Raw genomic sequence first — 15,008 nt, 5'->3', positions numbered from 1 at the left:
TTTGTTGTCATTATAAATGAAGGCTAGACCTTCCACTCCTTCAGGCCTAATGTTTGGATGAACAAGTTTTGTCACTCCGGATCAGAAGACCTTTCTTTCATTTAGAGGATTTTAGTAGACAAGGGAAGATGGTAATTTTTGATTAACAGCTGTAGAGCTGACCTTCGATATATTTAGTTTTATACGAAATGTTCTGTACAGATGGGAGGCCAAGACAAATGCTACATTTTCAGTAGTTTTATTGAAAAATGCCTCTTCTGTTTCAGAAATAAATAAGAAAATAAGGCTGTGTGGAATTCACAAAATGTGCAGTTAAAACATGAGAAAGGCAATTCTATGTCCATAGTCTTGCAAGCAAATCCAAACTGCATTGATAGAAAACAACTATATTCTGACTTAGAAATCCTCAGTAAATATACAACACAAACATGCAATTCCACCTTTGGTAACAGAAAAAAAAGTTTGGTTTGTTACAATAAATCAGATTATCACTTGGTTTACAGGTCATAAAAAACATCGTCATGAACAAATCTTTGGGAATCAAGTCAATCTTCCAAATTAATTGTTGGCGTATCTGAAACAGATTTACACATTGTAAATAGACAAAAAAAGCACGGATTGTCTTTCTTCGCTGCACTCTCAGCTGGTTTTCACATGATTAGTGCTTTACACAATGGACTCTGATAAACACTTATAGTTACTTTACAAGCAGACACTTATAAGGGTATCACTTAGCAAGCACACAGGTTTGTAATGAATGAACATGTAGGTTTGTAGTCATCTTGCTAAACTTTCTCACTTTCTCAAAAATATATATGTTCAATATAACCAGGGGTATCAAACCCATATAAGTACTAGTTTTGCTCTGAATATCACATGATCCTCACATTAAGTGATCGTGGAAGTCATTTCAATCTTACACTTTCTGAGAAATCTTTCTTGAAGCTATGACGTGTCTGTATTGTCTCTGGTTAGTGATCTCTTTCCCCGTTGGTTCCGTGAGTAACCGGGCGATTGTATTGTGTCAAACTCTCCAGCTGGCTCCACAGGTATAGACTCTACCTCAGCTTCGGGCGGGTAGTTGTCAGCTAGAATAGTATTCGGGACGGCCAATCAAATTAAAGTTTTTTTTCCCCTCTTACATTTTTCACATGCAAAATTTAAGTTATATTGCACAATGGACTTTCAGAAAATGCCTTGCGTGTCAAACTATTTCTTAAAGTACCAAAACAAGCTAAATATGAAAAAAAAAAAAAATGTTGTCGTGACATTTACAATACAATCCCTCAAGCTATTGGATAATAAGACGCAGTCAAATAAGTGGAAACTACAAATGAGACATGGAAATGGCACTGAATGTACACAATGAGCATGATAATTAAAAGTACAAATGGAACATGCTTAATTCTGTACCAGAGCTGTTTAAGTCACTTAAGGCGTCATAAACAAAGGTTATGCTGGTGGTAAGTAAGCAGAGGGTTATGAGGCACAAGCTCCAAACAGATGTTAACTTAATTTTTAGTGAAATGTCCTGGTTCAAACAATCATTTACAAGGCAAAAAAAAACAAAAAAAACATTAGATTTATTTACACATGTCAACGCTACATCAACATTGCTTTTAGCTATGAAATCCTTTTTGTTAGTAGTTGTTTTGGATGGTGCTTTTGTACATGCTCCTTCTTTCGTAGAAATGCTCAGTCTCTGTTTTTTTTAAACTTCCCGACGGTTGGTGGTTCAAGATGCAAACAGGCCAGCAGGTTGCCATTGCTGTAGCTTGTAGCTGTGAGTTGATGTTAGTGCCGCTCCGTTTTGCAATTTTTTGGGGGCTTTTGTAATGTTTTGTTTCAATGTTCAATAATTATATCCATGGTGACTATCCTTACATGCCCCATAGCAAGTGGGCAAACCTCTCAGAAACTTGGCTTCAAAGTGTAAGCGGCACAGCTGACAGAGCGTTTATTATGCCGTACCTGAAAATAGTTTAAAAGAGGGTGTGAGTTTTCTCTGTGGAACAAGGTTATTAGCATATTACTCGATTTTATGCAAGTCATCATACACTACTAGCTATAATGCAATGATCATGCCAGTTTTAAAATCATACATCAAATGTATGGAGGTATTGGATGCTGATCGTTCACTAAACCCCTGCCTCCAAACTGCGTCTTTCTCATGTTTTGACATGTCACAGTCGGACAAGTCTTTCCCTGGAGGATAGATGCTAATGTTATGCCAGTGGCTGTGTGTATTCAAACTGACTTGGTTCATTATGTCAAGGAAAGACAATTATTTGTACCCTGACCTGAAATTAGGAGAATTCATTCAGTCTCTCATTCAGAAGTGAAATGTGTAACTGACTGACAGTCGCAGTTTAAATTGTCAGAATCACAAACACACATTTGATGATTAAACAACAAATAACAGTCTAATATTGGATTTTTTAGATATATATTATATCATACGATATAATATATATCTAGTTTTGAATAAAAGTGTGTCTAAGATACTGTGGCTTTATTCTGTTTTCTATATAAAACTATTTGATATGCTAGCTAACTTCTTGGGTCTTTAGAAATAATAGCATGTATGTAGCCATCAAATGCATATTGAAGACCATTCTAAAGCATTCTTATTTTGAAACAGCTTAAAAATAAATATATATTTAAAGCCCCGAAATATAAAAGTCAGCTTTCAAGCGGTTCTCGAACAACCCATGAAGCTAGCATTTGCTTCATTCACTAGCTATTTACGGCCAAAATAAATCTGCCAGTGACAGTTCTCTTTTTATCCAAAATCAACTGTCGTCAGCTAAATACAAGAAATCAAGTCTGCTTAACCCACTGTTTAACGAAAAGCCGGACAGCCGGGACAAGTGTAACTAAGGGGGCGGAGCTTAGTGAATGAAATTCTATTGGAATTGCATTAAAACTGCTTTCTGTATAATATCATCTCTGTGGAACATCCTAACCTCCATACATTATCAAAGAAAGAAGTAGTGCACTGAGTTGCAAATGTCATTAGTCTGCATACACTTAGTCCTTAATCGTATGCAGTACCATGCAGGACCTAGAGAGTACTGTGTGTACCTGTGTATCCTTGTCCGTTGTAAGGAATGCCAACACACTGAGAAGAGTCGCAGTAACCAGGGGGTCCTGGTGGTCCCCTCACCCCAGGAGTACCCTGGCGACCTGTAGGGCCACGAGGCCCCATGGAGCCAGAAGTACCTGGGGGTCCAGTTCTAGACTCGCCTTGTGGCCCTGCAATTAGGAAAGAGAAGGTGATTGAGGGGGCGGTTAGAAAAAGGGAGTCTCTGGAGCTCAGCGAAGAAACCCACAGGCATCCCCCCGTACATTTTCTGTTGGAAAGGTGGGGGTAACATGGAGCTAAAGCACTGTAATTTAAATGTATCAATGGCTCAATTAAAAAGCTGGACTCAGAAGGGAAAAAAAGAGAAAAGTCTGGAGCTGTGTGGAGTTACCCCCTGGCCCCATGTGTCTAGACGGTAAAAATTCAGGATGGAAATTTCCCCCCTTCTCTTTTTCTCTGCCTTAAGTGAGCCCATGTGTTGTCAATGAAGCCACCAAAGAAAGCTCATTGTACAACAATCCAACTACACACACACAAATGAGTCATCAGCGTGGACTTCCTCCTTCTGGTCCTCAGTTGTGTCTCACTTCATTCACAAACAGTGTTTGGTGATGTGGGGTAGACATCAATAGAAGGTTCCTGTTGTATTGCAATACCTTCCCTGGAGAATAGAAATCTTCTGAGGCCGTTTACAGATCAACTACTACCGAGAAACGGCAATGATATTTTTTTAATCTGATGAATAAGTCTATAATAACATTTTCTAGTAAATGTTTCTGAGACCACATCATGACCTCCACTGTCTTAACTCTAGACACAGAATGTATCTCCTTAATGTTGGATGTAAAGACCTTCCATTTACTGTTTAATATTTCACATGTGCAGTGTTTGGAGAAGCTCAGTATACACAAGACATACTGTAAATCCTCAAGAGAGGAAAGAACTGGGATTGTGTTTGGTGTTATTCCAAACGAGTCGTGTGGTGCAGCTGCTCAAACGTCAGTGCCTGAATCATATATATTGTCGCTAAACTTTGGCCTCTGGTAGCATTGTGTCATTTTAATTGGAAAACAGGAATACTCTGATGTCACAGTAAATCTGTAGTAAGAGAACATTGGGACACCAGCAAACGGTTTCTGGAAGGGATCAGTCAACTCACTGTGAAGGCAGATTCAAAGAAAACAGGCTAAAGAAAAGGTAACCTGTGTTACCTGGTGGACCACTTGGGCCTCTTTGTCCTCTGATACCAGTTCCTGGAGATCCTCTCTCTCCCTTCTCTCCCGACAAGCCTACAAAAACCATGGAGACAACAAATCATATTTTACATCAATAAAGCAGTTTATTTTAATTATCGTATATCTAAAAAGCATGTATGTAACATGGGGTAAATTCATTTGAACAGTATTTAGGTATATTTTGGAAAAGTAGAAAAATAAAGTACCTCTCTCTCCTTGATTTCCAGGTGTACCTGGGCCTCCAGGGAAACCAGTTCGACCTGGCTGCCCAGGCTCTCCGCGAGGTCCCTGGTTGCCAGGGGGTCCAGGAGGACCGGTTGGCCCCGGAGTGTTGCTACGATATCCAGAAGGAATCTGGTTGAGCATCATGTCGATTCTGCTCATTTGACCTGTAAAAAGACGAAAAAGTAAGTGGGGCCTGGGTAAGATATAAATATTTTGAGGACTATCAAAGTCATCCCCTTGGCATCATTAGAACAACCTTCAGGAACAAGAAAAGTTTTGCTCACTGTTCACAAGCTGTTCACAAACTTGTCTGGCGATGGAACGCATCATGCCCTGGGATGCAAAGTCACCCTGAAAAAAAAAAATTCATTAAGAGATGACACTGCCTCTCTATTGTTGCTGGATAAAACATGTATGAATCAGTCAATGCAAAACTATACATACCCTCTCTCCTTTCTCTCCTTTAATGCCAACAGGTCCCTGACAAAGACGGGAGAAAAATTAGACTGAGCATTGACAATGTCCTTAAACTTAAACCTAAACTCCATCCCTGAACGTTTTCAAGTAACCATCACTTTGAGCCTTGTTATTTCAATACATACTGCATTTCCTGTATCTCCTTGTTTCCCGGTTTTCCCAGTGATTCCTGGTACACCTGGATTTCCAGGGGTTCCCTGAGAGAAAAAGAGGAAAAGAGAAAGTAGTGTTTACTTTAAAATAACTGCCCAGTAAGTGATTGCATCATTTCACTTCTGCTCTGTATTAATGGTTGTGTAACATGAAATGCTTTAAGTGGGGATCTATGCTGCCGGGGCTTGGGGGGATGGAGGTGGGGTTGGTGACTGTGGCAAAAGCTGCCAAGAGCACTAGAGAGGAGATGGAAACAGAGAGCACTTTGGATGGTATAGTGAATGTGAATTCTATGCTGGAGTGTTGCCTGATGGAACGGTGGCTGTATTAAGTTGAGTCAGACCTCCACCAAAACCACAGAGGAAGAAAAATGAGATGCGTGCGCCATCCCTGTAACAGCAACAGGGCCGTGACACTACAGTTAACATGCTACTCCAGCAGAGTGCAATGGAGCCAGGGCAGTAATAGTTGAAGATGTACCAGGAGGTAAAACACACTTGAGGAATAATCATTTTGCTCCTTTATGCACAAGACAAAGAGACAAACACACTCACCATTGGCCCTGATGGGCCTCTGGGTCCAGATGGTCCCTCCTTTCCTGGTGGCCCCTATGTAGAAACAACACACAATCACACATGTGTTACAACACTCCAGGGATCATGTTCATGTAATACATCATTGTCATGACTTTACATTGGCTTCCGCCGCCGTCGTTTGAAATTACATTCTCAGGTATTATTTTCGATGACGAAAATGAGAACATGCAGCAGAATGACAGGGCTTCTGTATATACGCTGAGCTGAGCTTGCCGATCACATGCAAAGTGTGTGTAAAGTGAGAGTTGCATCAATTTGTATGCTTAGTGTACACTGAGCAGGCCTAGAGTTAGAACATACCCGCACTCCGCCCGGTCCGACAGGGCCCAGAGGACCACGTTGCCCAGGAGGACCCTAGGAATGAAACAGACACACTTAATCAAATACTAATGATCAGGAACAACATATATACACAGCTCCCTTATGCCTCTGTTTAAACCAGAATTTACAGGAAAAAAAAAGTTTCCCAGTTATTAGGCCAAAGATAATTTATCACCCTGTAACTTTAAACTGAAAGGATCTCTCTCTTACATCGACTTGAACTGAACTGTTATAATAAGCTTTTTTGTGTGAAGTAGCCAACCCAATACTGCCAAAATGCTGTAAATATCTCAGAATGGGACTTTTTCCCATGTCAGACATTGTTTATTCAAAGGCCAGAATACCCAGTGCTGCTGTTCTCTCCAGTTCAATGGTGGGATTTGGCTCGGATGACCTTAGTAGGATAAAGGAAAGCTTGCCCGGCCAAAAGATGGCCACGTTAAGCCAGCCCACTCAGAAATGCACTTTCACAAGTTCTCATGTGATGTAAAATGTAATTCTGTTCTCTGACTCGGGAAGTGGTATATCGATAATCTGAAGAAGCTCAGGGTTAAATCGTCTCTACTTTGAACTTTCATCCAAGGAGTTTCCCCCAAATGAAAACTACTGTGAGTCAAAGACGCTCAAACATCACTTTAGTCTTCAGTTACATTGCAGAAGAACATGTTCCATTCCCTAATTCCCCTCTGGTAACACGAGTCCACACTTCATAATAATTTAACTGCATCACTGGAGCCTCTACTGTCTGTCAATCAACAGGCTGATTTGAGCGTGTGGGTCTCCCCCCTGGAGGATGGCATGGTGAACCTCCCACTCAGAGTGTGGTTTCAATCTCGCTGTATGGACTGAATCCAGGCTCCAGTAGCAGCAGTGCTGCTCTGCATGGATAGTCTCCTGTTTCCTGTTCATAAACCACAAGAGGCGAGGGGAGTACTCACTTGCAGACCAGTCATGCCCGGGTCTCCAGCATCTCCCTTTGGTCCCTGGCGACCCTGAAGTCGGAGGAGAGACGAAAAGAGATGTTAGCGAGATGCTTCAATCTTTGTTTTATACCTTTTTTCAGGCTTAGGTTGTGATTGATTTCTTGTTTTGACAAGAACATCTGCTGGTAAGAAAATAAAGAAGCAGTCTAGCTGCCTGTAGACGGGAATCTAATGTGTTTTGGCTGTTGCTGTAAATCCATCTTGCTGGTGGATCTGCAGTATATTTCAACTACTTTCACACAAACAGCTTCTTCATATCAGCACATATGAACAATAATCATACATGACAATGTCTGTCGTATACATTCAAATCCGTCTGATCCTTGTCATCTTTATTTTGTATTCCTTATATCATATATGAATGCTTTCTAGCGGAGATAAACTCACAGGTTGTCCAGGCAGAGACAGTCCGTTAGGGCCTTGTGGACCCGGTGGTCCCATTGATCCTGGGAGTCCTTGCTCACCGCGTGGACCCATTGCACCCTGAAGAATTACCCAGTCACAACATAAAGGCCGTTACAAAGCCACTCCCTTGGAAAACAACCCCAAGACAAACCTAAATGAGCATTTTAATTGCACCAATACAGAAAATGAAAAGTTAGTAGTGTTGGCAAAATTATCCCTTCAGGGGGTTCCCTTTAAATCAAGTTGAGCAAAAATATACAGCAGCGTTTGATAACTGAATTCAGATGTTTGCAATTTCCACGCAGAGTAATAAAAGCTTCAGAAATTCCAAGACAATGAGAAGTTGAGGTTTATTATGTGTAGATTTACTATTATTGATAATGTCAGCAAGCTTCATTGGCTATTAACAGCGTCTGATTATTTGTTTAGCACTTAACTTACAGTAAAATAAATCACAGCCTGTAAAATTAAACAAACACGGATAGTACTTTGCATTCTGGTGATGTAAAGTTAAACTCACAGTATTGCCGCGCTCTCCTCTGTCTCCTCGTGGTCCTTTAGAACCTGGGCTGCCCTGGAAAAGCAAAGATCCAAAAAAGGCTGAGTGAGTGTAACAACAGGAGCAGATTCCAAAAGCCCCCCAAAAAACAAGCCCTATGAAATCCTCGCTGGGGCTTAGTGAGGTAACCAAGCACACATATTCCAGACTTCTCCCCGAGACCTTTTCACTGTTGTTTTTCCAACAGCCATTTATCTTTTGACACTTCTCCCTAAACCCATATTTCCGTGCATGCCACTGGTCTCATCCTCTACTGCTCTTTCCAGAGGAAAAGAAAATACCACTCCTGATTCGAGGGACCACCTCGGTCTACTGAAGTTCAGACTGTAGAGCAGGCCAATGTCAAGAAGGTACTTAAAGCTGAGTTGGTAATTATAACATTTAGGCCTTCTGTGTGGATCAGCACAGGGAAGAGGCGTTATCATTATCATGGAAACATGTGGACTGAGATGAAAACATTATCAGGTGAAGACAGACAGAGGAAGAGGAGGTAGATAAAGACATGAAGGTACAGTGATTGGATGTGTTTGGAAAGTGTCTTTACCAAAGGTCCAGGGGGCCCCTGAGGGCCGATGCTGTCCTGTGTGCATGTGCACGAGTGGGGTAGGGATGGGCACTTGGCCTCATCTCTCTGGAAAGGAAGACAGAGGAGACAGACATTAGAAAATAGTTCCTTTTCATACCCATTAATAACATAGACCACATCTTACTCTGCAGAGAAAAACAACCTATAAAATTCCTGATGTAATTTCTTGACAGTTTCATGGCGAACTGCGGCTGTGCCATGGTCATTTAAGAAGAGGAGACAGATCGGAAACCCAGCAAAAGGTCATGGTGGAAAAGTGGCTCACGCTGACATGTTACTGGAATTAGCAAAGTCAGTGCTCAGTCTTTGAGACTAAATATTCAGAGACAGCTGCGAAAAATGAGTCTCTGGCATTGTGCGAATTATATAACACGGAGATCATTGATGTGGTGTATTAATATCTGATGCAAATCGCTGTCGAATTACCTCTAATTGGATAAATGTGCCTGCATCCGCTATTTAACATGGTGTATCCAAATAAATATAAGACACTGTCTGCTCTGTGATCTAAAGGAGCGTTGTTTTCATGTGATTTCAGGAGGTCGTGCCGGCAACAGTGCGATCAGCTCAAATACACAGGATACAAGGTTCTATTCAGTTTGGCTGACGCAAAAGTAATCTTGTTATCAGCCATTCGTTTCACTCAATGGCCACATTCCATTTTAAAGACAACATAGAGGGTGAAACTGATGCTACGCATGTTTACTGTATATATAATCGGAATGGCTCTCTTCTTACTAATTCTCTTAGTTAAGATCTAAATTAATGATTCTGTTCCTTCATGAACTGGTAAATTCTCCAGTCTTGCACCTGTAAATGACCTCTTGACTTCAGGATTAAATGACTTCACAGTGACACTTACTGTGGCGGGCAGGTCGCAGCATTTGTCTCGGCTGATCCAGCTGGAGCTGCAGATAATATCGAACATCTGGAGCTGGAACTGCACAACAGAAGAAAACATGGAGAGGTGTTACTAATGGCTCCCATTCACGAATGAAAGTCAATGATGAGAGCAGACAACAACACCGCCCTCAGAGAGACAGGATGATGGAGGGTCTCGTCCTTCCAGCAGTCACTGGGAGCAGTTAAAACCAAAATTTGCATCTAAGCACAAAAATGCTTTTCCAAGTGTGGTTTTCCAAATGTTTTTATTTTTTTTTACTTACTGGTGCAGACTGCCTCTTCCCGCCTCCAGACTTGACCATCTTGCCAAGCACTTCATAGCCGTCGAGTGTGATGTTGTTGGCCTCCTTGATCGGCTTCTCTGCCACCTCCTGGCAGTCAACGTTAAGCTTGACTTTCTCCGGAGAGATGCTGATGTGGATCTGCGGGAGAAAGCGAGGTATAGGGTGGAGAGAGAGAGAGCTCAGTTAATGACACACGACTCAATGACTTGCAAGAGCACAGGGGCTTTGGTCAAGGTTTGTCGTTTGTCTCTATTCAGAAGGGGCATAATCGGAACAACTGAACTGAGCCTTTTGAAACCATGTTGTCTGAGAAATGGTGCTGTTCATTTATTCCACATAATTGCACGATTTCAGTTTTGTTTAGTCTTTGCAGACCCATGTTAATTGTAGGCTCTGATATTACCCAGAGCGGTTACTGATTTGGCAAACAGATGCCGTTTGAACCCTCTGTAGATTAATGACTATGACTATTATAAAAGAGGAAATATATAAGAGTTGGCATTTCAGTGCAACATTAAAGCTGCACTCAGTGATTGTATAACAACAGGGGATGACAAAGTGCCAGATTGTGAGGTTTCCTGTCCGGAGGACCCGGCTCCACATCTTGAAACAATATAATTTTGCGGCATGCCATCACACAAGTCCTACACTTTCCATACTTTCCCCCTTCACAGTGGCAAACTTCCCCCCTGCTCATCAGTCAGACAAGCTTTCTCTATGTCAGGAAGTTACCATTCCTCTCCACAAAGCCCGTACCAACCGCAGACTCGGCCATAGTTCTTGGCAACCAATCACAAAATTACATTTGAACTCCTTGGCAGCAGAACAAACTATCTGGTGAACCACAAAGAGGAGAGGGGTGTCGTTTATCCCAGGGGCTTGACGTGGATATATTACACCATGATGCTCTTGAAAGCTTACCGGAAAAACATGGGAGGATCTTCTGGGGGGGTAAATAATAAGCATGTATGTATATTACCTCACTGACCAATAAGTAAACACAATATAAAATCCTTCAGTCACTGGAAAATAAGACGTCATGATCTCTCGGATGTCTACTGCTTCTTCAGATGATGATATGTGCTGTTGAGTGATATAGTCCCTCTGCAGCGATGTGCTGACAGATCAACAATTTCCATTCATCAATTCTTAACACAGAGGCAGTTCTTCCCTGTGTCAACACTACATATGATTTCAGGCTCTTGGCTCTAATGCACTTGTCACATTTCAATGATTTCTATCAGATTTTATTTTATTTTTCTTGGCTCTTTCGTCATCCTCAACCTTGCAGCCCCACAGTCTTAATTTCATGCACAAGCTAATAAGCAGGTGTCAGTCCTCTCTTTAAAACAGATTGAGTGAGCAGACACTCTATGTTTATTAAGTTAATTCATAATTTCCTGTATTTCCAGTGGGCTTTTATTTCGGGTCACTAAGTCCACTTGTCCAGGACACAGAGAAAAGACTTCAGCATGTCAGATGAACAAAGAGAGCAGTCACTGGACATTTGGCAAACCATGCTTTAGGCCAGCATCAAGGAGAGCTTTGGCTTTGTGGAGAACCTCATTCACCCACCCCCGCCCCCTCAGTCTTAATTAGTGTGTGCATATACTGGCACAGGCCTCCCTGCTGAGCCTCTGAAAGGAAAGTTTGAACGACCGAGTTCAAGACTTCTCGAGGAACAGTCAGGGTTGTCCATTTTTCAGCACGGAAATTGAAGCAGTGACTGTACAACAACTCAAACACATGACTAGTCACTGTTGCTTATGGAAAATGTCTTCTTCACTTGGGTTAACAGGAAGGTTCCTGCCACAGACTCCCACCCGTCCAGTTGGGGGTGGGATTCCCCAGTGGGGTAGTGAGCTACAGCATCTGCTCAAGTCATCGCTGAGAGCTTTCCCACATGTTCGTCAGGAGCAGACCTCGACCTCTGCAGTTACTCTGTAGAGAAGCTAAATCTGCAAGCTGACACACTAGTGTTTAACAGTGTATTACAAATAGTTACTGAATTTAAAAATTACAAAAGAACTTCTATCAAGCATCAGACAAATTTCTAAATTGATGTTTATGGGAAAAACTAAATCTGAAATGAGGACAGTGATTTCTTCATGCAATTAATTTGTTCCAACTTCTCAGAAGTGAATACTTTATTTTATATTAAAATAAAAACGTTTATTCTACATTATTATTTCTGTTAATATACTGCATATTATTAGGTTTTGGACTTTTGTTCCCTCAAAACAATACATCTGAAGATGTCAATAGATATTTAAGTGAGAAAGATCCTAAGTTGAGGCTTCACTTGGTTCACCTAAAGGTTAAAGGTCAACATGTGTTTTTATCTTCACACATGGACAGTGAGCCCAACTGTCGTTAGTGACAAAACGCACAATCATATAATACACACTCACACACACACACACACACACACAAACACACACTGCGGTCACTCTGTAATAGCCATGGACAAAGTGTTGGGAAACCTTTGACAACATGTAAACACACACCACCACAGCAGTGGCACTCACTCAGCCGACCAGCAAATGGGCAGCTAGGTAGACCGCTGTGGATCTGCCAGCTCATGAAACACCAACTACCGCACCACAAACTAGCCACCCAGTGTATATTCAGACTGCAGTCTCCACTATGGCCACAGTCTGACCGAACACACAAACACACAGATCAAGCTGCTATCCAACTACACCAGCAGTGATGTCATTTACAGTACATCCAGACCTGACCCAACATTTTCCACGGTCTCATTCATCTGTGAAGTTACCCTACAATTATTTGTGTGGATACTAAATGCTCAAACAAAAAATCCATTTGTAGAACGCTCTGATCTACGAGCCAATCTATTCCTCTCATCAGTCCCAAAGAAATTTGCAATTTGTAATGTCAGGAAGTTGGGGCACTTTGATGTCTGATAAGACCCTGCTGTATTGAAAAGGGTCATTCATTCGGATTACTCTAGAATTAGGGGGAAAATAAATCTGTGTACTACATCAGCACACTGTCCTTGGGAACAAACTGCATCCAATGCGACATGACTTAGAGTACATTGGAACCAGCCATTTCTCCCCCAGGGAGGAATACAGCATCTTAAGTTGATCCAGCTTCGTATGAAAATATACTGTCCCTCATTGTTCTGCTCGCTATACCCTGCTGTGGTGGAACACAACAGAGGATGTTTTATATTCTCAGCTGCTTTGAGTTGGACTTGAAGGCATTGGATACCTCTTTTTACCTCTCACTGCGGCCCCAGGAGAAACCATACCATACAAATGCTGTTTATCCCAGTTTCAAGCTTGGCAATGTGGGCCTGATTTGGTGGTAAAGCCACTGGGGAGAATCAAAGTGCTTGCAAAACAATAACACCATTTTGGGTGGTTCTTTTCAATTAGATCAGAGGTTTTGAGAGCAGCTGATAATTAATCTTTTAGTCGGCTCTCCCCTGAGATAGTTCAATCTGACTTTCTTGCAAGAGAGGCAGAAATATCATGAGCGTAAAGAAAATATAATAAAATCTGCTTATTTCATGAAAAGTAAAGCGACTTGTTTCTTGAAAATGCTTCAGGACATTCTTGAACCCAACTCAGGCCGAAGCCAAATTAAAATGCAATCCAGTTCGGAGCAGACTTGTCCTGATGCAGTCCGATCTCAGTAGGTTACTGTAACAGTTTTCACATTACGCTGGGTGGCTGAGGTATCAGCATTTCCCTCCAATCCCACCATCAAATAATTTATAGGCTCCACAGACCATTTATCAGAGTTACTGCCTGCGGTCTTAAAAATAACAAAGCTTAATGTCATATCGTAAAAAAGGTGCAAGGCCCAGTTGACTGCAGTCTGAGTCGGAGTGCAGGAAACATCTGACAGGTAACACGCTGCAGCAAGATGGCATTGGCATTAAAAGTACAGCGGCATTTTCTTAACTCAAGAGCGTGGTCTTTCATTTTTAGAGCAGGACTTATTGATTGAATTCAGATTTTGTAATGTCACTCAAAATCCTTTGCCTGCACTTCAATAGCCCCTGCTTGTGCATAGATTATCTCTGCTTGTGCTCACACTGTGTTTGCAGTCGATATTTTGTTACTTGGACGGATTTCCTGTGCTCCCGGAGGCAGAGTAAAGTAACCACCTGTACGGGACTCTCAAAGAAGTAAAGCAAACACAGCCACAACGAGGGTGGGAAACTCTCCTTGGTCAACACTACACTTAGCATTGGTTGGGGAACTTTGACAGACTTATTGCATAAAACTATTCAAGCACAATAAAAATAAAATCCGATAGTAGACGTTTCACATGGGTACAGAAGCAGCCTGAGCATGAGGAGAAGAGCTGAAGCTGGACTGCAGGAAATCTGAGAGCAAACAACAAAATATCTGAGTGGGACTATTTGAGTGCAAGCGCAGCATTTTGAAGGAATTTCAATATTTGACCATGAAATCAGCAGGACCTGTTCTCAAACGGAAAGTCCACGCTCTTGAATAAAGATAAGCATCCCCCATAAAAAGGTAATTAAGAGGAATCATATAAGTTATAGATGTCACTCACAGACATAGGAAGAGATTTAAAAGCAATAATTGTGAAGGAAGTAAAAACAGTCAAAACAACACACTGTACAAAAGGATCTATACAATCAGATCAGTCTTTCCTGTCTAAGCCAACCTTTAATGATATCACTATGTGGTGCACACAGCACCCTTTCTCTTTAGGAAATCATGCTCCGTGTTTACCTTGTGGAAGCTCCCATGGAAAACCTGCTTCACTTTCTCCTCATTAAACGTGGCTTTCTGGATCTCTCCTCGGGTGTCCTTGTTGTAGAACGTGATTGTTTTGCTGGAAGCTGAAAAGAGAAAAGGAGTCCTTGATGAATTCCTGACAGTGTGTTACGACGCGGTGGCACGCAAAGCAGGGACGGAACAGCAGAGAACACATGGTTGTGGAGTGAGGAGAGGGAGGAAGAGGAGGCCTGGAAGGATTAGGTCCATGGCTGTGATTATGTGCATGTATTTACCATGTGTGTTAGAAATTTATGCAAAGAAAAAGTAGAAAATGCAGGCTTTCTATGTCCGGCCTATCAAATCTGGCACAGGTCAATACACTGCAAGGTTCTGTTAATAAGTTAAATAGAAAAAAGACTGGAGCACAAGTTGGTAATTAAACTGTGCATGTTGCTGTGTTTACGTTGGG

The 15,008-nt window shown here is 41.7% G+C and overlaps 1 protein-coding gene across 4 annotated transcripts in view; it reads right to left on the bottom strand.

Moving 5' to 3' along the window:
* Window positions 1–222: 222 nt before the first annotated feature.
* col12a1a (collagen, type XII, alpha 1a) overlaps window positions 223–15,008 on the bottom strand; it is a 57,171-nt gene continuing 42,385 nt past the window's right edge. For 3 of the 4 annotated variants that reach the window (XM_062397692.1, XM_062397693.1, XM_062397695.1), the window contains 16 exons: window positions 14,552–14,661; window positions 9,792–9,950; window positions 9,488–9,565; window positions 8,584–8,670; window positions 8,001–8,054; window positions 7,463–7,558; window positions 7,031–7,084; window positions 6,072–6,125; window positions 5,730–5,783; window positions 5,148–5,219; window positions 4,990–5,025; window positions 4,830–4,896; window positions 4,527–4,709; window positions 4,297–4,374; window positions 3,085–3,255; window positions 223–1,088 (listed from right to left, as the gene is read on the bottom strand). In XM_062397692.1, coding sequence (XP_062253676.1) covers window positions 946–1,088; window positions 3,085–3,255; window positions 4,297–4,374; window positions 4,527–4,709; window positions 4,830–4,896; window positions 4,990–5,025; window positions 5,148–5,219; window positions 5,730–5,783; window positions 6,072–6,125; window positions 7,031–7,084; window positions 7,463–7,558; window positions 8,001–8,054; window positions 8,584–8,670; window positions 9,488–9,565; window positions 9,792–9,950; window positions 14,552–14,661 — 1,496 coding nt within the window. In that variant the 3' untranslated portion in view covers window positions 223–945. Of the gene's footprint in view, window positions 1,972–3,084; window positions 3,256–4,296; window positions 4,375–4,526; window positions 4,710–4,829; window positions 4,897–4,989; window positions 5,026–5,147; window positions 5,220–5,729; window positions 5,784–6,071; window positions 6,126–7,030; window positions 7,085–7,462; window positions 7,559–8,000; window positions 8,055–8,583; window positions 8,671–9,487; window positions 9,566–9,791; window positions 9,951–14,551; window positions 14,662–15,008 lie in introns of all 4 variants that reach the window. The other variant, XM_062397694.1, reaches the window with a different exon arrangement.

Source organism: Platichthys flesus, chromosome 10, assembly GCF_949316205.1.
Source record: "Platichthys flesus chromosome 10, fPlaFle2.1, whole genome shotgun sequence".
NCBI lineage: Eukaryota > Metazoa > Chordata > Actinopteri > Pleuronectiformes > Pleuronectidae > Platichthys > Platichthys flesus.
This window is presented reverse-complemented; position numbering and strand designations above follow the sequence as displayed.